Source organism: Ranitomeya imitator, chromosome 2, assembly GCF_032444005.1.
Source record: "Ranitomeya imitator isolate aRanImi1 chromosome 2, aRanImi1.pri, whole genome shotgun sequence".
Lineage (NCBI taxonomy): Eukaryota > Metazoa > Chordata > Amphibia > Anura > Dendrobatidae > Ranitomeya > Ranitomeya imitator.
The window spans coordinates 68,295,812-68,319,333 of NC_091283.1; the positions used below are offsets into that span (position 1 = coordinate 68,295,812).

At 44.2% G+C, this 23,522-nt stretch overlaps 2 protein-coding genes across 4 annotated transcripts in view; one reads left to right on the top strand and one right to left on the bottom strand.

Moving 5' to 3' along the window:
• Positions 1 to 16,374, top strand: part of LOC138661925 (uncharacterized) — a 76,738-nt gene extending 60,364 nt beyond the window's left edge. For all 3 annotated transcript variants that reach the window (XM_069746920.1, XM_069746923.1, XM_069746922.1), the window contains exon 2: positions 14,819 to 16,374. In XM_069746920.1, coding sequence (XP_069603021.1) covers positions 14,819 to 16,177 — 1,359 coding nt within the window. In that variant the 3' untranslated portion in view covers positions 16,178 to 16,374. The remainder of the gene's footprint in view (positions 1 to 14,818) is intronic.
• LOC138661923 (sodium- and chloride-dependent neutral and basic amino acid transporter B(0+)-like) overlaps positions 1 to 23,313 on the bottom strand; it is a 49,020-nt gene extending 25,707 nt beyond the window's left edge. The window contains exons 1-4 of the mRNA XM_069746917.1: positions 23,089 to 23,313; positions 18,662 to 18,806; positions 13,963 to 14,094; positions 12,426 to 12,587 (exon numbers count right to left, since the gene is read on the bottom strand). Coding sequence (XP_069603018.1) covers positions 12,426 to 12,587; positions 13,963 to 14,094; positions 18,662 to 18,806; positions 23,089 to 23,148 — 499 coding nt within the window. The 5' untranslated portion in view covers positions 23,149 to 23,313. The remainder of the gene's footprint in view (positions 1 to 12,425; positions 12,588 to 13,962; positions 14,095 to 18,661; positions 18,807 to 23,088) is intronic.
• Positions 23,314 to 23,522: the final 209 nt, after the last annotated feature.

Here is a 23,522-nt window from a genome sequence, read left to right on the forward strand (position 1 = left end):
GTGGCACTGTTTTGACTATTTGTGAAAAGGCTATTGAGATATATTGGAAGATAGCTTCAGTAGAGGTCAATGAGTTAGGACTCCAAAGTATCCCTACAGCAGAAACCCCAGTGCAAAGCCCCATTGGCTTTTATCTTGGACGTTTCCACATCTCAAAGTTAAGTTAATGGCATCATACATAGTACCGTTGCATTGATTTTACCAGATCTGGAATAAACCCAAATGAAAAATGAAATATGGTATTTGGCGGTCGAGGTAAACTTTTAAAAATTAGAAAAGGGCTTGTCCCATAAACAACATAAAGGATAGACTCTAAATGTATGATTGTTGAGGATCCAGCTGCTGAGACCCCACTGATCCAGAGAAGAGGGGAATGTAATCGCTTGAATGAATGGCATAGTAGTGAGCACATGCTTCACATACTGTCAATAAGAGTGGTGAAGGAAGAAAGGAAGGAAGAAAAGAAGGAAGGAAGGCAGAAAGAAAGGAATAAAGGAAGGAAGGAAGAAAGGAAGGAAGAAAAGAAAGAAAAAAGAAAGAAAGGAAGGATGAAAGGAAGGAAGAAAGGAAGGAAGAAAAGAAGGAATAAAGAAAGAAAGAAAGGAAGGAAGAAAGGAAGGAAGGAAGAAAGGAAGGAAGGAAGAAAGGAAGAAAGAAAGGAAGGAAGAAAGAAGGAAGGAAGGAAGGAAGGAAGGAAGGGAGGGAGGGAGGAAGGAAGGAAGGAAGGAAGGAAGGAAGAAAGAAAGGAAGAAAGGAAGAAAGGAAGAAAGGAAGGAAGAAAAGAAGGAAGAAAGGAAGGAAGGAAGGAAGGGAGGGAGGAAGGAAGGAAGGAAGGAAGGAAGAAAGGAAGAAAGAAAGGAAGAAAGAAAGGAAGAAAGAAAGGAAGGAAGGAAGGAAGGGAGGAAGGAAGGAAGGAAGAAAGAAAGAAAGAAAGAAAGAAAGAAAGAAAGAAAGAAAGAAAGAAAGAAAGGAAGGAAGGAAGGAAGGAAGGAAGGAAGGAAAAAAGGAAGGAAGGAAGGAAGGAAAACACTACTGTATTTTGAATCTTATATAACTCTTTAGGTGATGACGTAACTTGAAGCCTGTGGACCGCAATGCAAAATATTCAACAGGACTTCCACTATTGGTCTTCTCATATGGTCCAAAGGGACTTTTTGCCCCTCTAGGTTCCACACTTTGGGTATAACTCCCCAGACTTATGTCCCAGTCTTTAGGACTTTTTCTGACTTGTATTTTGGAATAACATATCAGTAATCAGTACCTTTCACTATTCTGCAATGTTATTCCTGCTTATAAATGACTTTATAAGTAATGTATTGCAATTTAGGCTCATTAGAGTTTTAGGACAATAATTACCAAACTCATTCTAGGTTCTTTCTGTTTTTTTCCTAATTACGATTTGCCTCTGTAAGGCCAGGTTCACATTACGATGTGGCAGATGGACTGCGTTACACCACGGCATAACGTGGTGTAACGTAGTCCATTAATGCTGCCATTATCCCCTATTTCGGGCGCATTGCTAGCGCACGCCCATAATGGCGGTGCGCTAGCGATGTGCCGTCATTGAGTTACGGACCCTGGGATGCGTGCTGCAGCATTTCTGGGTCTGTCACTGCTAGCGCAGATAGAGCATCTGCTAGCTCTCTCTGCGCTAGCGATATGACATATCGGCACTTGCGTTAACAGCAGCCCGTTAACGCATGTGTTGAACGGGCTGCTGTTAACGCAATGTGAACCTAGCCTAAAGGTGCTGCGTTGACTCATTCAGATTAAAAACACAAGTAATTGGAAAGCACAAAGTAAAAAAACAGAAATACGGGCATAAGTATAATGATTTGGGATTGTGGCAGGAGCATACATCGTAATACGTCTCCATACTGAAAGGTGGTGTGAAGTGACAAACCCATGTGTATGATGCCATAAAAGAATCCTGTCACCTAATAAAATGCTATTTACTGGCAAATATAGTGGTAATCTGGAGGTAAATAGTGTTTAAATCATGATTGGCAGGTTTACTGGAAGAGTGGCTGCAGGGAGAAAATGAAAATATAATTTACCTGCAGCTGCTTGTTTCCAGTCACTTTGCTGTAACAGCCATTGCTCATTCACCATGATCGAGCCAACAATTACTGCCTGGCACTTTGTTTGACAGCTTGCATTGCAGCATTTGTTAATCAATTTGTGACTTACAGCCCAAAGACTGGAAACAAGTGGCTGCAGGGCGAATATAACTTAGTTTTCTGCCTATAAATGCGTTTCTAGTAAATCTGCCAGACTTGATTTAAATATTATTTATAGTGATGAGCGAACATACTCGTTACTCAAGATTTCTCGAGCACGCTCGGGAGTCCTCTGAGTATTTTTTTTGTGCCTGGAGTTTTAGTTTTTACATCTGGTAGCCAGCATAAGTACATGTGGGGATTCCCTAGCAACCAGGCAACCCCCACAAGTACTTATGCTGGATATCAGATGTAAATCATTCAGCTGCAGCAAGAAAAACTAAAACTACGAGCACTAAAAAAATACTCGGAGGACTCCCCAGCGTGCTCAGGAAATCTCGAATAACGAGTATATTCGCTCATCACTAGTTATTTACCTACTGATTATGAATATATCTTAGGTAAATACCATCTTTGTAGGTGACAGGTTCCCATTAACTAAAGTATGGATTAGTATAATTGCATTCTAAAATTTATAGTTGCTTCGTACCAATTAGAGTTGAGCTGCTCTTTTGATTTTGCCGACTTTAGCAAACTTTGCACCAAAATTCAATTTGCAGCAAATAAATATGCGCAAATATCACTGAAAAGTTTTTAATTGCTCAGAAAATACATGTGGATGGGAGGAGAGAGAGAGAGGACCTCGCTGACCATAAGACCTTACACTCTACAGGAGAGAGGATCCCACTGACCATAAGAGCTTACACTCTACAGGAGAGAGAGGACCCTACTGACCATAAGAGCTTACACTCTACAGGAGAGAGAGAGGACCCTGCTGACCATAAGAGCTTACACTCTACAGGAGAGAGAGGATCCCACTGGCCATAATAGCTTACACTCTACAGGAGAGAGAGAGGACCCCACTGAACATAAGAGCTTACACTCTACAGGAGAGAGAGGACCCCACTGACCATAAGAGCTTACACTCTACAGGAGAGAGAGGACCCCACTGACCATAAGAGCTTACACTCTACAGGAGAGAGAGGACCCCACTGACCATAAGAGCTTACACTCTACAGGAGAGAGAGGACCCCACTGACCATAAGAGCTTACACTCTACAGGAGAGAGAGGACCCCACTGACCATAAGAGCTTACACTCTACAGGAGAGAGAGGATCCCACTGGCCATAATAGCTTACACTCTACAGGAGAGAGGACCCAACTGATCATAAGAGCTTACACTCTACAGGAGAGAGAGGACCCCACTGACCATAAGAGCTTACACTCTACAGGAGAGAGAGGACCCCACTGACCATAAGAGCTTAGACTCTACAGGAGAGAGGGGACCCCACTGACCGTAAGAGCTTACACTCTACAGGAGAGAGAGGACCCCACTGACCATAAGAGCTTACACTCTACAGGAGAGAGAGGATCCCACTGGCCATAATAGCTTACACTCTACAGGAGAGAGGACCCAACTGATCATAAGAGCTTACACTCTACAGGAGAGAGAGGACCCCACTGACCATAAGAGCTTACACTTTACAGGAGAGAGAGGATCCCACTGGCCATAATAGCTTACACTCTACAGGAGAGAGGACCCCAATGACCATAAGAGCTTACACTCTACAGCAGAGAGAGGACCCTGCTGATCATAAGAGCTTACACTCTACAGGAGAGAGAGGACCCTACTGACTATAAGAGCTTACACTCTACAGGAGAGAGAGGAGCACACTGACCATAAGAGCTTACACTCTACAGGAGAAAGAGGATCCCACTGGCCATAAGAGCTTACACTCTACAGGAGAGAGAGGACCCCGCTGACCATAAGAGCTTACACTCTACAGGAGAGAAAGGATCCCACTGGCCATAATAGATTACACTCTACAGAAGACAGAGGACCCTACTGACCATAAGAGCTTACACTCTACAGGAGAGAGAGGACCCTACTGACCATAAGAGCTTACACACTACAGGAGAGAGAGGATCCCACTGACCATAAGAGCTTACACTCTACAGGAGAGAGAGGACCCCGCTGACCATAAGAGCTTACACTCTACAGGAGAGAGAGGACCCCACTGACCATAAGAGCTTACACTCTACAGGAGAGAGAGGATCCCACTGGCCATAATAGCTTACACTCTACAGGAGAGAGAGGACCCCACTGACCATAAGAGCTTACACTCTACAGGAGAGAGAGGACCCCACTGACCATAAGAGCTTACACTCTACAGGAGAGAGAGGATCCCACTGGCCATAATAGCTTACACTCTACAGGAGAGAGAGGACCCTACTGACCATAAGAGCTTACACTCTACAGGAGAGAGAGAGGACCCCGCTGACCATAATAGCTTACACTCTACAGGAGAGAGAGGACCCCACTGACCATAAGAGCTTACACTCTACAGGAGAGAGAGGATCCCACTGGCCATAATAGCTTACACTCTACAGGAGAGAGAGGACCCTACTGACCATAAGAGCTTACACTCTACAGGAGAGAGAGGACCCCACTGACCATAAGATCTTACACTCTACAGGAGAGAGAGGACCCCACTGACTATAAGAGCTTACACTCTACAGGAGAGAGAGGATCCCACTGGCCAAAATAGCTTACACTCTACAAGAGAGAGAGGACCCCACTGGCCATAATAGCTTACACTCTACAGGAGAGAGAGGACCCTACTGACCATAAGAGCTTACACTCTACAAGAGAGAGAGGACCCCACTGGCCATAATAGCTTACACTCTACAGGAGAGAGAGGATCCCACTGGCCATAATAGCTTACACTCTACAAGAGAGAGAGGACCCCACTGGCCATAATAGCTTACACTCTACAGGAGAGAGAGGACCCCACTGACAATAAGAGCTTACACTCTACAGGAGAGAGAGGACCCCACTGACCATAAGAGCTTACACTCTACAGGAGAGAGAGGACCCTGCTGACCATAAGAGCTTACACTCTACAGGAGAGAGAGGACCCTACTGACCATAAGAGCCTACACTCTACAGGAGAGAGGATTCTGCTCACCATAAGAGCTTACACTCTACAGGAGAGAGAGGACCCCACTGACCATAAGAGCTTACACTCTACAGGAGAGAGAGGACCCCACTGACCATAAGAGCTTACACTCTACAGGAGAGAGAGGACCCTGCTGACCATAAGAGCTTACACTCTACAGGAGAGAGAGGACCCTACTGACCATAAGAGCCTACACTCTACAGGAGAGAGGATTCTGCTCACCATAAGAGCTTACACTCTACAGGAGAGAGAGGACCCCACTGACCATAAGAGCTCACACTCTACAGGAGCGAGAGGACCCCGCTGACCATAATTGCTTACACTCTACAGGAGAGAGGACCCCGCTGACCATAAGAGCTTACACTCTACAGGAGAGAGAGGACCCTACTGACCATAAGAGCTTACACTCTACAGGAGAGAGAGGACCCCGCTGACCATAAGAGCTTACACTCTACAGGAGAGAGAGGATCCCACTGGCCATAATAGCTTACACTCTATAGAAGAGAGAGGACCCTACTGACCATAAGAGCTTACACTCTACAGGAGAGAGAGGATCCCACTGGCCATAATAGCTTACACTCTATAGAAGAGAGAGGACCCTACTGACCATAAGAGCTTACACTCTACAGGAGAGAGAGGATCCCACTGGCCATAATAGCTTACACTCTCCAGGAGAGAGAGGACCCTACTGACCATAAGAGCTTACACTCTACAGGAGAGAGAGGACCCTACTGACCATAAGAGCTTACACTCTACAGGAGAGAGAGGACCCCACTGACCATAAGAGCTTAAACTCTACAGGAGAGAGACGACCCCAGTGACCATAAGAGCTTACACTCTACAGGAGAGAGAGGATCCCACTGGTCATAAGAGCTTACACTCTACAGGAGAGAGAGGACCCCGCTGACCATAAGAGCCTACACTCTACAGGAGAGAGGATTCTGCTCACCATAAGAGCTTACACTCTACAGGAGAGAGAGGACCCCACTGACCATAAGAGCTCACACTCTACAGGAGCGAGAGGACCCCGCTGACCATAATTGCTTACACTCTACAGGAGAGAGGACCCCGCTGACCATAAGAGCTTACACTCTACAGGAGAGAGACGACCCCAGTGACCATAAGAGCTTACACTCTACAGGAGAGAGAGAACCCCACTGACCATAAGAGCTTACACTCTACAGGAGAGAGAGGACCCTACTGACCATAAGAGCTTACACTCTACAGGAGAGAGAGGACCCCGCTGACCATAAGAGCTTACACTCTACAGGAGAGAGAGGATCCCACTGGCCATAATAGCTTACACTCTATAGAAGAGAGAGGACCCTACTGACCATAAGAGCTTACACTCTACAGGAGAGAGAGGATCCCACTGGCCATAATAGCTTACACTCTACAGGAGAGAGAGGACCCTACTGACCATAAGAGCTTACACTCTACAGGAGAGAGAGGACCCTACTGACCATAAGAGCTTACACTCTACAGGAGAGAGAGGACCCCACTGACCATAAGAGCTTAAACTCTACAGGAGAGAGACGACCCCAGTGACCATAAGAGCTTACACTCTACAGGAGAGAGAGGATCCCACTGGTCATAAGAGCTTACACTCTACAGGAGAGAGAGGACCCCGCTGACCATAAGAGCTTACACTCTACAGGAGAGAGAGGACCCCACTGACCATAAGAGCTTACACTCTACAGGAGAGAGAGGATCCCACTGGCCATAATAGCTTACACTCTACAGGAGAGAGAGGACCCCACTGACCATAAGAGCTTACACTCTACAGGAGAGAGAGGACCCTACTGACCATAAGAGCTTACACTCTACAGGAGAGAGAGGATCCCACTGGCCATAATAGCTTACACTCTACAGGAGAGAGAGGATCCCACTGGCCATAGTAGCTTACACTCTACAGGAGAGAGAGGACCGTACTGACCATAAGAGCTTACACTCTACAGGAGAGAGAGAGGACCCCACTGACCATAAGAGCTTATACTCTACAGGAGAGAGATGACCCCAGTGACCATAAGAGCTTACACTCTACAGGAGAGAGAGGATCCCACTGGCCATAATAGCTTACACTCTACAGGAGAGAGGACCCTACTGATCATAAGAGCTTACACTCTACAGGAGAGAGAGGACCCCACTGACCATAGGAGCTTACACTCTACAGGAGAGAGAGAGGACCCCACTGACCATAAGAGCTTACACTCTACAGGAGAGAGAAGATCCCACTGGCCATAATAGCTTACACTCTACAGGAGAGAGGACCCCAATGACCATAAGAGCTTACACTCTACAGCAGAGAGAGGACCCTGCTGATCATAAGAGCTTACACTCTACAGGAGAGAGAGGACCCTACTGACTATAAGAGCTTACACTCTACAGGAGAGAGAGGAGCACACTGACCATAAGAGCTTACACTCTACAGGAGAAAGAGGATCCCACTGGCGATAAGAGCTTACACTCTACAGGAGAGAGAGGACCCCGCTGACCATAAGAGCTTACACTCTACAGGAGAGAGAGGATCCCACTGGCCATAATAGATTACACTCTACAGAAGACAGAGGACCCTACTGACCATAAGAGCTTACACTCTACAGGAGAGAGAGGACCCTACTGACCATAAGAGCTTACACTCTACAGGAGAGAGAGGACCCCACTGACCATAAGAGCTTACACACTACAGGAGAGAGAGGATCCCACTGACCATAAGAGCTTACACTCTACAGGAGAGAGAGGACCCCGCTGACCATAAGAGCTTACACTCTACAGGAGAAAGAGGACCCCACTGACCATAAGAGCCTACACTCTACAGGAGAGAGAGGATCCCACTGGCCATAAGAGCTTACACTCTACAGGAGAGAGAGGACCCCACTGACCATAAGAGCTTACACTCTACAGGAGAGAGAGGATCCCACTGGCCATAATAGCTTACACTCTACAGGAGAGAGAGGACCCCACTGACCATAAGAGCTTACACTCTACAGGAGAGAGAGGACCCCACTGACCATAAGAGCTTACACTCTACAGGAGAGAGAGGATCCCACTGGCCATAATAGCTTACACTCTACAGGAGAGAGAGGACCCTACTGACCATAAGAGCTTACACTCTACAGGAGAGAGAGGACCCCACTGACCATAAGATCTTACACTCTACAGGAGAGAGAGGACCCCACTGACTATAAGAGCTTACACTCTACAGGAGAGAGAGGATCCCACTGGCCATAATAGCTTACACTCTACAGGAGAGAGAGGACCCCACTGGCCATAATAGCTTACACTCTACAGGAGAGAGAGGACCCCACTGACCATAAGAGCTTACACTCTACAGGAGAGAGAGGACCCCACTTACCATAAGAGCTTACACTCTACAGGAGAGAGAGGACCCTGCTGACCATAAGAGCTTACACTCTACAGGAGAGAGAGGACCCTACTGACCATAAGAGCCTACACTCTACAGGAGAGAGGATTCTGCTCACCATAAGAGCTTACACTCTACAGGAGAGAGAGGACCCCACTGACCATAAGAGCTCACACTCTACAGGAGCGAGAGGACCCCGCTGACCATAAGAGCTTACACTCTACAGGAGAGAGGACCCCGCTGACCATAAGAGCTTACACTCTACAGGAGAGAGACGACCCCAGTGACCATAAGAGCTTACACTCTACAGGAGAGAGAGGACCCCACTGACCATAAGAGCTTACACTCTACAGGAGAGAGGGGACCCCACTGACCATAAGAGCTTACACTCTACAGGAGAGAGAGGACCCCACTGACCATAAGAGCTTACACTCTACAGGAGAGAGGGGACCCCACTGACCATAAGAGCTTACACTCTACAGGAGAGAGAGGATCCCACTGGCCATAGTAGCTTACACTCTACAGGAGAGAGAGGACCCTACTGACCATAAGAGCTTACACTCTACAGGAGAGAGAGGACGCCGCTGACCATAAGAGCTTACACTCTACAGGAGAGAGAGGATCCCACTGGCCATAATAGCTTACACTCTATAGAAGAGAGAGGACCCTACTGACCATAAGAGCTTACACTCTACAGGAGAGAGAGGACCCTACTGACCATAAGAGCTTACACTCTACAGGAGAGAGATGACCCCAGTGACCATAAGAGCTTACACTCTACAGGAGAGAGAGGATCCCACTGGCCATAAAAGCTTACACTCTACAGGAGAGAGAGGACCCCACTGACTATAAGAGCTTACACTCTACAGGAGAGAGAGGATCCCACTGGCCATAATAGCTTACACTCTACAGGAGAGAGAGGACCCCACTGGCCATAATAGCTTACACTCTACAGGAGAGAGAGGACCCCACTGACCATAAGAGCTTACACTCTACAGGAGAGAGAGGACCCCACTGACCATAAGAGCTTACACTCTACAGGAGAGAGAGGACCCCAGTGACCATAAGAGCTTACACTCTACAGGAGAGAGAGGATCCCACTGGCCATAAAAGCTTACACTCTACAGGAGAGAGAGGACCCCACTGACCATAAGAGCTTACATTCTACAGGAGAGAGAGGACCCTGCTGACCATAAGAGCTTAGACTCTACAGGAGAGAGAGGACCCTACTGACCATAAGAGCCTACACTCTACAGGAGAGAGGATTCTGCTCACCATAAGAGCTTACACTCTACAGGAGAGAGAGGACCCCACTGACCATAAGAGCTCACACTCTACAGGAGCGAGAGGACCCCGCTGACCATAAGTGCTTACACTCTACATGAGAGAGGACCCCGCTGACCATAAGAGCTTACACTCTACAGGAGAGAGGACCCCGCTGACCATAAGAGCTTACACTCTACAGGAGAGAGACGACCCCAGTGACCATAAGAGCTTACACTCTACAGGAGAGAGAGAACCCCACTGACCATAAGAGCTTACACTCTACAGGAGAGAGGGGACCCCACTGACCATAAGAGCTTACATTCTACAGGAGAGAGAGGATCCCACTGGCCATAGTAGCTTACACTCTACAGGAGAGAGAGGACCCTACTGACCATAAGAGCTTACACTCTACAGGAGAGAGAGGACCCCGCTGACCATAAGAGCTTACACTCTACAGGAGAGAGAGGATCCCACTGGCCATAATAGCTTACACTCTATAGAAGAGAGAGGACCCTACTGACCATAAGAGCTTACACTCTACAGGAGAGAGAGGATCCCACTGGCCATAATAGCTTACACTCTACAGGAGAGAGAGGACCCTACTGACCATAAGAGCTTACACTCTACAGGAGAGAGAGGACCCTACTGACCATAAGAGCTTACACTCTACAGGAGAGAGAGGATCCCACTGGTCATAAGAGCTTACACTCTACAGGAGAGAGAGGACCCCGCTGACCATAAGAGCTTACACTCTACAGGAGAGAGAGGACCCCACTGACCATAAGAGCTTACACTCTACAGGAGAGAGAGGATCCCACTGGACATAATAGCTTACACTCTACAGGAGAGAGAGGACCCCACTGACCATAAGAGCTTACACTCTACAGGAGAGAGAGGACCCCACTGACCATAAGAGCTTACACTCTACAGGAGAGAGAGGATCCCACTGGCCATAATAGCTTACACTCTACAGGAGAGAGAGGATCCCACTGGCCATAGTAGCTTACACTCTACAGGAGAGAGAGGACCCTACTGACCATAAGAGCTTACACTCTACAGGAGAGAGAGAGGACCCCACTGACCATAAGAGCTTACACTCTACAGGAGAGAGAGGATCCCACTGGCCATAGTAGCTTACACTCTACAGGAGAGAGAGGACCCCACTGACCATAAGAGCTCACACTCTACAGGAGAGAGAGGACCCCGCTGACCATAAGAGCTTACACTCTACAGGGGAGAGGACCCCACTGACCATAAGAGCTTACACTCTACAGGAGAGAGAGGATCCCACTGACCATAAGAGCTTACACTCTACAGGGGAGAGGACCCTGCTGACCATAAGAGCTTACACTCTTCAGGAGAGAGGACCCCACTGACCATAAGAGCTTACACTCTACAGGAGAGGCTGGACCCCGCTGACCATAAGAGCTTACACTCTACTGGAGAGAGGACCCTACTGACCATAAGAGCTTACACTCTACAGGAGAGAGAGGACCCTGCTGACCATAAGAGCTTACACTCTACAGGAGAGAGAGGACCCTACTGACCATAAGAGCCTACACTCTACAGGAGAGAGAGGACCCTACTGACCATAAGAGCTTACACTCTACAGGGGAGAGGACCCTGCTGACCATAAGAGCTTACACTCTTCAGGAGAGAGGACCCCACTGACCATAAGAGCTTACACTCTACAGGAGAGGCTGGACCCCGCTGACCATAAGAGCTTACACTCTACTGGAGAGAGGACCCTACTGACCATAAGAGCTTACACTCTACAGGAGAGAGAGGACCCTGCTGACCATAAGAGCTTACACTCTACAGGAGAGAGAGGACCCCGCTGACCATAAGAGCTTACACTCTACAGGGGAGAGGACCCCACTGACCATAAGAGCTTACACTCTACAGGAGAGAGAGGATCCCACTGACCATAAGAGCTTACACTCTACAGGGGAGAGGACCCTGCTGACCATAAGAGCTTACACTCTTCAGGAGAGAGGACCCCACTGACCATAAGAGCTTACACTCTACAGGAGAGGCTGGACCCCGCTGACCATAAGAGCTTACACTCTACTGGAGAGAGGACCCTACTGACCATAAGAGCTTACACTCTACAGGAGAGAGAGGACCCTGCTGACCATAAGAGCTTACACTCTACAGGAGAGAGAGGACCCTACTGACCATAAGAGCCTACACTCTACAGGAGAGAGAGGACCCTACTGACCATAAGAGCTTACACTCTACAGGGGAGAGGACCCTGCTGACCATAAGAGCTTACACTCTTCAGGAGAGAGGACCCCACTGACCATAAGAGCTTACACTCTACAGGAGAGGCTGGACCCCGCTGACCATAAGAGCTTACACTCTACAGGAGAGAGAGGACCCCACTGACCATAAGAGCTTACACTCTACAGGAGAGAGAGGACCGCGCTGACCATAAGAGCTTACACTCTACAGGAGAGAGAGACTTATCATATTACTCCACTGGGAATCTCTGATCTGCGATGGCCTAGGTACTGACCACCATTGTACAAGGCATGATAATCCTCTAGATGTCGTAGCTGCAGGGAATTATGAGGAGACCAGCGCGGTCACACAAATTATAAAGATAATTTTTACCTTTGGGTATTTTGCTGCATTTGCTGTCCGACCATTCAAAGCATTCAGACCACGGTAACACACTTGTAAATGAAGCGAATAAATAATATAAACTGTATGCGATGATAACATTATAGTATATAGTGACCAATGTTGAAATTAGGACCATGGTAATTCCCACTCCTATGGAATAGAAAAAAAACATAAAATATGTATAAAGCCATGAAACAATGATTTTAATGAATTATTGAGACCTTATACTAAAGTAATAGATAAGAATAAATAAACTACAATATCGGAAATGTTGATTGATGATGTTCTGGGTGTTGAGACCCCTACCGATAGCCACATTACAACCCTACAGTCTGTCCTCTTCTGTTCTCTTTAGCCCTTCTTGAGTCTCCTCTGAAAGTAGAGCAGGCACTGAATGTATCCATAGATCAGGAACCTTTTAAAGGGGCTTTCCATTTAAACAAAACTTGGTCCCAGACTCTTCTATACATATAAGGTAACAAACTGAGCAGGTACTCACAGTCTTTGGGACCAGCACCAGCCCTCCACTGCGTCGGTCACTATGTACTGTCTGCAGCGGTGATGATGACACGACTACATCGCATACAACTGCTGCAGCCAATCACTGAGCTCAGGAGCTCTGCTGATGCAGATGGCACAAGCTGTGGAGCTCAGTGATTGGCTGCAGAGGTGATGTCACCACCGTATCCAGCACACAGTGTCCGCAGCAGTGGCGGAGACCCAGCACTAAACCTGGGGAGGGCGAGTACCTGCTGCATTTCTTGTTTTATATGTATAAAGACTTTGCAGGCCATAATTTTGTTAAAGTGAAAAATAAAACATTAAATCTTAAGTATTAAACAATAATTCTCATAGCCAGCAGGTCGGGGTTTCAGGAACCATTTACCCACAGCAAGTAAAGAGGACAATTAGTCTGACTGCCATCAAAGAAGTGAAACCTTTCAAAAAGACCACCTCATTGAGAAGACCACCCCCTTATCCAGATGAAATTTCAGGGATCCCTATTTATTATATACTAGATTGTGTCCCGATTCTAACGCATCGGGTATTCTAGAATATGCATGTCCCCGTAGTATATGGACAATGATGATTCCTGAATTCGCGGCAGACTGTGCCCGTCGCTGATTGGTCGAGGCAACCTTTATGACATCATCGTCGCTATGGCAACCATTATGACATCTACGTCGATACTGTGCCCGTCGCTGAATCAGAAACGTGGGATGTCTACGTCCTTTATGACATCATCGCCGCTGTGCCCGTTGCTGATTGGTCGAGGCCTGGCGGCCTCGACCAATCAGAGGTGCGGGATTTCCAGGACAGACAGACAGACAGACGGAAAAACCCTTAGACAATTATATATATAGAAGGTGACTATCTTTTTTGAGTTAAACATCCCCCTAGGAACCTACTTAAATAACATTCATTTTTAGATGGACGATTTTGGGGTGTACAGATTTCACCCCACAACAGAACATTAGAGACTGGTGAATCACAGGGACATTTAGAGTAATGACGATCTACTAACCTTCAAATATGGGGAGCACCTTCCACATGGCCACTGGTCCTGAACTGGAAAACTGTCCAAGGGAACATTCCAAAAAGAATAAGGGTAACCCAGCAAGAGCCAGCATGATGGCGTATGGGATAAGAAACGCACCTAAATGGAGACCACATAGGGATAACGTTGCGATGCATTCATTGATTATGTCTAGTATTCATTTCCTTTTATATTGATCCACTTTGAGAAAGCAAATATTTTGATTGATTTTGGATGTGTAAATAGGGATAACACATAGTACTCCTGTAAATTATGTCTTCCCAGTATTAGGACTAAAATTCTAAACATTTCATAAATGGAATATGGATGTAAAACTGCTCCAAGAAGCCTGAAATCTCAGGCAAAAAAACAGTAATGATTGGATTAAGTCTCAGCATTCCAAAACAAATTGTAACCTAAAGAAGCACATGCGGCAAACTTTATTCTTCTGGTCCTTTCTAAATATTAGTCCGGTTCACTATGTATTGATTTAGGCCTTCGCCGGATTTTTTTGGAGAGTCTGAAAACTATACATTTTTGGAAAGGTTATAGTATAAGCAATACGAAAAACAATGTTTCCATTTGCCCCGAGTCCCACGTGACCGCCATATTGGATTTGACAAAATGGCTGACGTAAAACCAATTTTCGTTAATATCTCAGCTTATAAATAACATAAAAATAAAATTTGACAGCTAAACATACATTTTAGGGCTAAGAAATGCAATATTACTAGTTGCAGATGTGTTTTAGATATTTACTACAGCAGTTTTTTATAATTAATTAGTATTGACATAATAATACATAATGACAGGAATCACATGTTTTTTTTTTCTTTTATTACAGGAGTTGAACATGACAGACAAACCACAAGCTACTGAAGTCACTTGTGAAGGTGAGGCACCTATCAACTGGAAGCTATGTATGCTCTGTCAGTCTTCCAATGGCAATGAGAAGTTGGTGCAAAATCCTCGGATACAGTCTTACCAGCGCGTTTTGGACATAGTAGCAGAGAGGGCAAGTTTACAAGATGGCAACTATGTTGATATCCATCGACGGATTAGCAACAGGAAAGACACAATCGCTACACATCAGGCAGTCTACCATCGAAGTTGTTACACAAATGCAATTAACAACGACCAAATACAACGAGCCCGGGACCGTTATGCACATGCATTAGCTACTGGTAGCCACATTACCAAGAAACGAGGATTAAAAAGAGGACGTGCTGAAATGGACGAATCAGGTTCATTAACATCTGACTCTTCATCACCATTCACGAGGTCACATACATGGCCACTGGATAAGGAAAAATGTTTCTTTTGTCAGAACGATGAGAATGAGAAGCTTTATAATGTGAGGACAGTCAACGCAGGGAAATCGTTGAAACAAGCTATTGAAACATCAGATAATTTAACACTGAAAACAAGACTGAACACATGCATTGCACCAGGGGATGCACATTCTATTGACGTCCGGTACCACAAAAGCTGTTGGACAAAGCATGTTTTTCATGGACAACGAGAACGTAGTACCAACAGAACAGACCACAAAGAACCCTTATTACAACGTGCAAGTCTGCTAGAGTTGATAAACCTAGTGGATATTCAAACACAGAACCAATCATATCTATCTATACAAGATATCGAAACCACTTATTTGAATATGCTTGGTATAGAAGGCGTGGAAAATCACAAACCTACATTCACTAGAAAGTGGCTCAAAGAAATTATAATGAATGCCTTGCCACATCTGAAATCCTGTCTTTCAAAAAACAGAAGGGAATCAGCAGTTCTTTATTCACCAGAAGCCTGTGAGGAAATCATGGTTAATTCTGCAATGGAATGTCGTAGTGATGATGCAGACAACATGCAGACAATCTACAAAGCAGCACAGTTAATTAGGAAAAGCATTGCTAATTTTACAACGGAAGTCAATGATAAAAACACCATAACGGTCACTAGTGACATAAACGACGTTCCAGCAGAATTATATTCCGCTATCCGTTGGATCATAACAGGGCCGATTGACAGCCTTGAAACTCAAAGAAGGACCAAAATTGTTGACCGAGCAGCACTCACTATGAGTCAGAACATCATGTATGAATTCAAATCACGAAGAAGCAGACACACTGTTGATCTACCAAGCTGTCTTGGCAACACAACGAAACCCACCGGATGCAAGGATGGTTTTCTTCTCCCCTGATACCGATGTACTGGTGTTGGTCATAGCTAACTATGACCTCATGCTGAAGAATACATCGATTTCAATGGTCTCTGGGATGATCGAGATAGAGCCAATAAGGAGAGTCATAGGGGCAGACAGAGCAAAGGCTTTGACAGCCTTCCATGCATTCACTGGTGCTGACACAACTGGAAGGTTCTCTCGAATTGGCAAAGCAATCTGGCTGCAAGCTTACATGAACGCAACACCAGATGTAATCAGTTCTCTGCAGATGCTTTCGACTGAAAAAGAAGTGAGCAAAACTATGTTGTCAACTCTTGCTACCTTCGTATGTTTTGCTTACTCTCCAAAAGGCATTTTTATTAAGAATATTCCCGAACTGCGATGGCATCTATTTTGCAAGCATATGGCAGAAAGTGACAGGTTACCTCCTACACTCGGAGCTCTAAAACAACATGTCCTCAGAGTCCATATCCAAGCCAGAGTGTGGGGACAAGCTAACATTGCTTTGCAGGATTCTCAGCTGGATCCCGAGAAGAATGGCTATCACAAAGGGTTGGATGGACAGTTGAAACCAACCATGACAGATGTTCTTCCAGCTCCAAAAGCAATAATCGAGATGATTAGTTGTCAATGCAAACATGACTGTTCTTCTTCAAGGTGTTCGTGCCGAAAAAATAACTTATCCTGTACCGATCTTTGTCAGTGTGACAGCGAGTGTATGAATGACGAGGACACTCAGACCAAATATGAAACTGATGATGACAGTGATGGTGGCGATATGTAAAGACACTCTGGTTGTTCAAAAGTTAAAAACATTAACTCTCTGCTTTTCGAGTTCGAAAATTTGTTCAAATATAAACCGATACAATTTGTAGTCGTATATAGAGTATTTATTTGGATACCACTGCATTTCTTAGTACTCAAAATGTATGTTTAGCTGTCAAAATTTAAGTTTTACGTTACTTACAAGCTGAGATATTAACAAAAATCGATGTAAATCAGCCATTTTGTAAAATCCAAGATGGCGGCCACTTAGGACTCGGGGCAAATGGAAACATTGTTTTTCTTATTGCTTATACCATAGCCTTTCCAAAAATGTACATATTTGAAACTCTCCAGAAAATTCCGGCGAAATTACATAGTGAACCGGGCTATATGTAATGTCAGTGTATTATGAACATCGTAGTCCTCCCCGTTTCCAGCACTGCTCCGCTGCTCTTCTCCACCACAGAACATGAAATCAGACTAGCTGGATCACACAGGTTTTTTTTTCGTAAACCGGAAGTCGCTTTCATAATTTAAAGGAAAAGTATCACCAGGGTTTGCTACCTTATCTGAAAGCATCAGAATGTAGAGACAGAGACCCTGATTCCAGTGATGTGTCACTTCCTGGGTTGCTTGATAAAATCACTGGTTTATCAGCAGGAGATTATTATTAGAGGACTAGTAAACCTGTTGCCATAGAGGTGTCCACATTCATGAGCATTGTGTAACCCCGCCCCGAGTGCTCATTGGGAGCTTTCTGCATCGGCACAGTTTACACAGAAAGCTGCTAATCGGGGATGTATGCGGGGTTATACAGAGCTGGTAGATCTGCAGCAGATAAAACAATGACTTTATCAAAACTACAGGAAGCAGCCCGGTAAGTGACACATCACAGGAATCAGGGTCTCTGCCCCTACATTAACTCAGTGACAGATCCCTTTTTAAGTCTATGGAGGCTCATAGTCTTACATTAGGAAATCAGCTGCTGTGTGAGATGGCAAATATGAAGAAAGGTTACATGGACCAGAGGAGGATAGAAGCGGCACTGAAAAGGGAAGATAATGGTGATTGGTAAGTATGTACCGTAATACACCTACACTACATTACATACATATTCAGAAAGGAATACAGCAAATAAAAAAAATTATCAGTCACCTGAAAAACCTCTATATATGTCCCTACCAAATAGGAAATAGACTGTGACTCGACTGACATGGTGGCTGCTCTGGTTCCACAGATGATCTGATTTTAGATAGTGAAGATGCTTCATAGATGCCTCTAATGTATGGGGTCTGTTTTAAGATCAAACCTTATCACAATGATCCATTCTTTGTAGATTCTGAGGTAGGAATGAATGTTCCTTCTGCATCGATCAAACAAGGGTTAAACTAGTTTAAGGCCACATTGACACATTCAGCATTTGGTCAGTATTTTACATCAGTATTTATAAGCCAAAACCAGGAGTGGAACAATCAGAGGAAAGGTGTAATAGAAACACGTCACCACTTCTGTATTCATCACCCACTCCTGGCTTTGGCTACAAATACTGATGTCAAATACTGACCAAATACTGAATGTGTGAATGGGGCCCAAGACTGGATAATACAAAATGGAAAATTCCTTTAAATTGATTCTGAGTTTCCATACATACATAATTACTTTAAAGTTTCTGTACATGTATTTTAAGAAGTGTAATACCCGCACTTAAAAAGACCCCAGTGCATGTTGGTCAATTACCTCCTCCATGTTGAAAGGTGAGATAAGGGAATCTCCACACATTTCCTAAACCAACGGCATAGCCCACCATAGACAGGAGGTACTCCGATTTACTGGACCAGTTTCCACGTTCCGTGTTCTCATCCGTATTTTCCACTCTTGAATCCTAATGATAAGAATTCATGTCAGTCAGTGGAAAAGATTGTCTCATAAAGGTCCCTGGCTCTCTCTCATAAGTTTTTGCATGTTTTTTAGGTATTTATTGGATTTTTTTACTTTTTCATAAATGTTACATTCGAATTTCAGTAAATATTCCTTTTTTAAGAATTTAGGAATTTTTTTTCATGGATCTGACACATTATTTATTTTTTCCCATCTTGGCGGACACATTATTTACATTGTTATCACGGAGAAGGCTTTATTAACGTTCTTATCGTGGCTTTTTATCTTTCTTTTTTGATTGTTTGCTATCCTAATATTTAATCTCTAATCTCAGACAATTGCAGTACTAATCGTTTCTTTAGGTGACATAAGATTTGATGTGGTTTATAATGGATGTCAATGCTGTCACCTTAATTCACCCCACTAAACTTCTAGGTCAAGGGAGGTCTCCAAAGTCTTAACTGGATGACTCAGGATTAAAGAGAATCTATCACCAGATTTTTGCCACCTAATCTGAGAGTAGCATAATGTAGAGACAGAGACCTTGATTCCAGTGATGTGTCACTTATTGGGCTGCTTGCTGTAGTTTTGATAAAATCACTGTTATATCAGCAGAATATTATCACTAGACAACTAGTAAACCTGCATAGTCATGAATACTGTATAACTCCCGCCTCCACCACTGATTGGCAGCTTTCCGTAAACACTATAAATGGGCTGAAACCTGCCAATCAGTGGTGTGGGCGGAGTTATACAGATCTCAGCATTCAGAGAACTACATTAGCCAAAACAGTGATTTTATTAAAATGACAGCAAGCAGCTCAGCAAGTGATACATCACTGGAATCAGGGTCTCTGCCCCTACATCATGCTGCTCTCAGACAGAGTAGCAAAAAACTCAAAACAGATTTCCTCTAATAAATGTTGAGCACCAAAAGTACTCTAACATTTTAATAGGCAATTTATGCTCCTAATATGATGCCTATAGAAGTCTGTGGATTTATATTGTATTATTATTATTATTATTATTATTATTATTATTTATTTAGATCGCACCATTAATTCCATGGTGCTGTACATGAGAAAGGGGTTACATACAGGGTTATAGATATCGTTTACATTAAACAGATTTACAGTGACGGACTGGTACAGATGGGAGAGGACCTTGTATCCATTTATAAGTTATTTTCTCTCGGAGCCATATGACAACTAAGAGAAAAAAGTATCATGTTTCATCTGATACAGCATTATAGAAATACTAGATGGTGGCCCGATTCTAACGCATCGGGTATTCTAGAATATGTATGTAGTTTATTTATGAAGATTTCAGAATAATGCACTGAATGCACAGGATTCGGCCGGCCGGCCGGGCGCGACCAATTAGCGAAGCGTGGTTCAAATCCCATGCCAATTCGCGGCCAGACTGCGCCTGCAGCTGATTGTTCACGGACGGCCAAGTAGTATATAGCACAGCTACGTAGTATATAGCACAGCCACGTAATATATAGCACAGTCCATGTAGTATATAGCACAGCCCACGCAGTATATAACACAGCCCACGTAGTATATAACACAGCCCACATAGTACATAGCACAGCCCACGCAGTATATAACACAGCCCACGCAGTATATAACACAGCCAACGCAGTATATAACACAGCCCATGCAGTATATAACAGAGCCTACACAGTATATAACACAGACCACGTAGTATATAGCACAGCTCACGCAGTATATAACACAGCCCACGCAGTATATAACACAGCCCACGCAGTATATAACACAGCCCACGCAGTATATAACACAGTCCATGCGGTATATAACACAGACCACGTAGTATAGAGCACAGCGCATGTAGTATATAACACAGCCCACGTAGTATATAACACAGCCCACAAAGTATATAACACAGCCCACGCAGTATATAACACAGCCCACGTAGTATAGAGCACAGCCCGCATAGTATATAGCACAGCCCACACAGTATATAACACAGCCCACGTAGTACTGTATATAACACAGCCACGTAGTATATTGCACAGCCACGTAGTATATTGCACAGCCACCTAGTATATAGCACAGCAAGGTAGTATATAACACAGCCCACACAGCATATAACACAGGCCACGCAGTATATAACACAGCCCACGTAGTATATAACACAGCCCACGTAGTATATAGCAATGTTGGCACCATATCCCTGTTAAAAAAGAATTAAAATAAAAATTAGTTATATACTCACCTTCCGGCGGCCCCCGGATCCAGCCCAGGCCTTTAGCGATGCTCCGTTCCCAGTAATGCCTTGCGGCAATAACCCGTGATGATGTAGCGGTCTCACGAGACCGCTACGTCATCTGGGTCATTGCTGCAATGCATTCTTGGAACCGGAGCGTCGCGTGGAGCGGGAAAGGCTGCCGTGGACGCTGGATGGTGAGAATATAATGATTTTTTAATTATTATTATTATTTTTAACATTATATGTATTTACTATTGATGCTGCATAGACAGCATCAATAGTAAAACATTGGACACATTTAAAGGTTTAATGGCAACGTTAACCGACTGCGTTACACCGCGTTATGCCGCGGTGTAGCGCAGTATGTTTAACGGACTGCTGAAACGCTATGTGGGCGCTGACTGGAGGGGAATATGGAGGGGGTACTGACTGGAGGGGAGTAGGGAGGGGCCACTTCGCGGCCGGAATGTGCCTGTCGCTGATTGGTCGCGCCCAGCCAGCCGCAACCAGTGACGCGGGATTTCCGTGACAGACAAACAGACGGAAGTGGACCTTAAACAATTATATATATAGGTTATTTTTAAGGGAGGATATCTTAATAACACGCAGAGGCACCATATGGCAGCACAGCACGGGTCTACTCTTCTATAATGCCTCATGTCCATAGTAACTTAACATTGAATATCTTCTCAAATGATATAGAGTATATTTCTTTTTTGCAAAAAATAGAAAAAGTGTCAAGTGAGCGCACCACTCCGCTATAATTATAGGGTTTTTCTACCCAACACGTGTAGTGATTTTTTTAATATGTGCACATTCTGCCAATTTTTTTTTCTATCCTATAGAATTAAAGGCTAAGCTTTACCTACTTTCCTTTGGCGATGGAGAACATCCCCTTTTGGATCACTGAGATATATTTTGTTTTTGCCTTCTACTGAGATTTTTTTTGCAACATTATTTTTACATTATTTTTGCAATATTTTTTTTATATTTTTTTTTAACTGACGCTTTGTATGGAAGGTCGCCCCTGTATGCTAAATTACAATGTAAAATCAATCATTATTTTAATTTATCATTAACTGATACATTATAATTTAGCATAAAGGGTCGACCTTCCATACACAGCGTCAATTTTTATATTGGAAAAATAAAGTTGCAAAAAAACGAAGTCTATTTCGAAGTCTATCAAGTCTGTATCAAAAGTAAATTCTAGACAGAAAATGTAATTACTTTGAAGCCGAAAACCAATTTTTTTTTCTTTTTTTTTTCTTTCCCACTCAAAACGTTGCACTCATAAAAAAAATTACCTGGGAAAAAGCTAGAAAAAAAAAAAAAAGAAGAAGATCTTTGTAATAACAGATTGCTAACAGATCGAACCCCTCCAAAAAAAATGTGCCCTCTAAGTAGAATTCCAATTGTATTTTTTAATTTTTCACTATTTTTACTTTTCAGATAAACTATACGGAGCTGTAAAGCAGTGAAGTGTGATACGTAGAACGGTAGGATGTTGATAAGTCACTTATTATTTCAGTGCCGTAATCTCTGACTGGCCACTGTGCACGGCTACCTCGCCTTAAACAATTTTACTAAAAAATACAGAATCCCGTTCACTAATGATTAAGCCGGAATGTAAGTAAACAGGGGATAAAATGCCTTGCACTTTGCTTTTGCAAACTGTCAAAACTTCACTCTTCATTTTGATTAGCGTCGTCTAAAGTTGGCCATCGATCACACTACACAGACAGAGAGGTATCAGGCACATCTCATTGCCTAAATCTCCTAAAAAGTTACGACGAGGTTCCAAATAATAGCACCCCGAAGAACTCAAATAGTTGCACCTTCAGTTTTTCTACATCTAAAGAAAATTTCTCTTTTTGAGTAAAAAGAATAAAAGATTCGTTAGCGAGATACGGTAAAGATGTAGAAGACACAACAAAGGGTTCACTTGTTGCAAAACTACTCAATAAAGACAAGTAGAGAAAGCATTTCGTGGCAGACTGCCCAGACACTTGACTCAGTATTCCCATTAGTTTCCGATATAAGTCACTTACCACCAGGTCCTTACTGGCTTTCTTGTTACAGCACTTGAGAAAATTAGGTAAAAGTCCCATACTTGTAGGTAGCCCTTAACAGTGGATGTATTATATCCTTCTTCTTCTCAGGTAATGCGATTATCCTTTGTGGCTTTGGCACCCGATGACCCAACCTCCTCCTCCTCCTCAGCGTCTAGGAGAAGACTGGAGGGCTCCTATTTAAAGACAAAACACCACCTCCCAAAAATTGTTTTAATTACGAGCTTTACCAGATAGGCTGTACTGATTATTTTGCAACATCCCATGCAAATCATGGAGGTGCTGGGAGTTTCACTAATAGTTGACTCAGGCTTAACACTTAGATCTGATCTTCTTGCCAAGTCAAACACACATGTGCCAACCTGTTAGCATTTTATGCAGTTGCAGAACAGGTGCTTCATGCTGCTCATGTT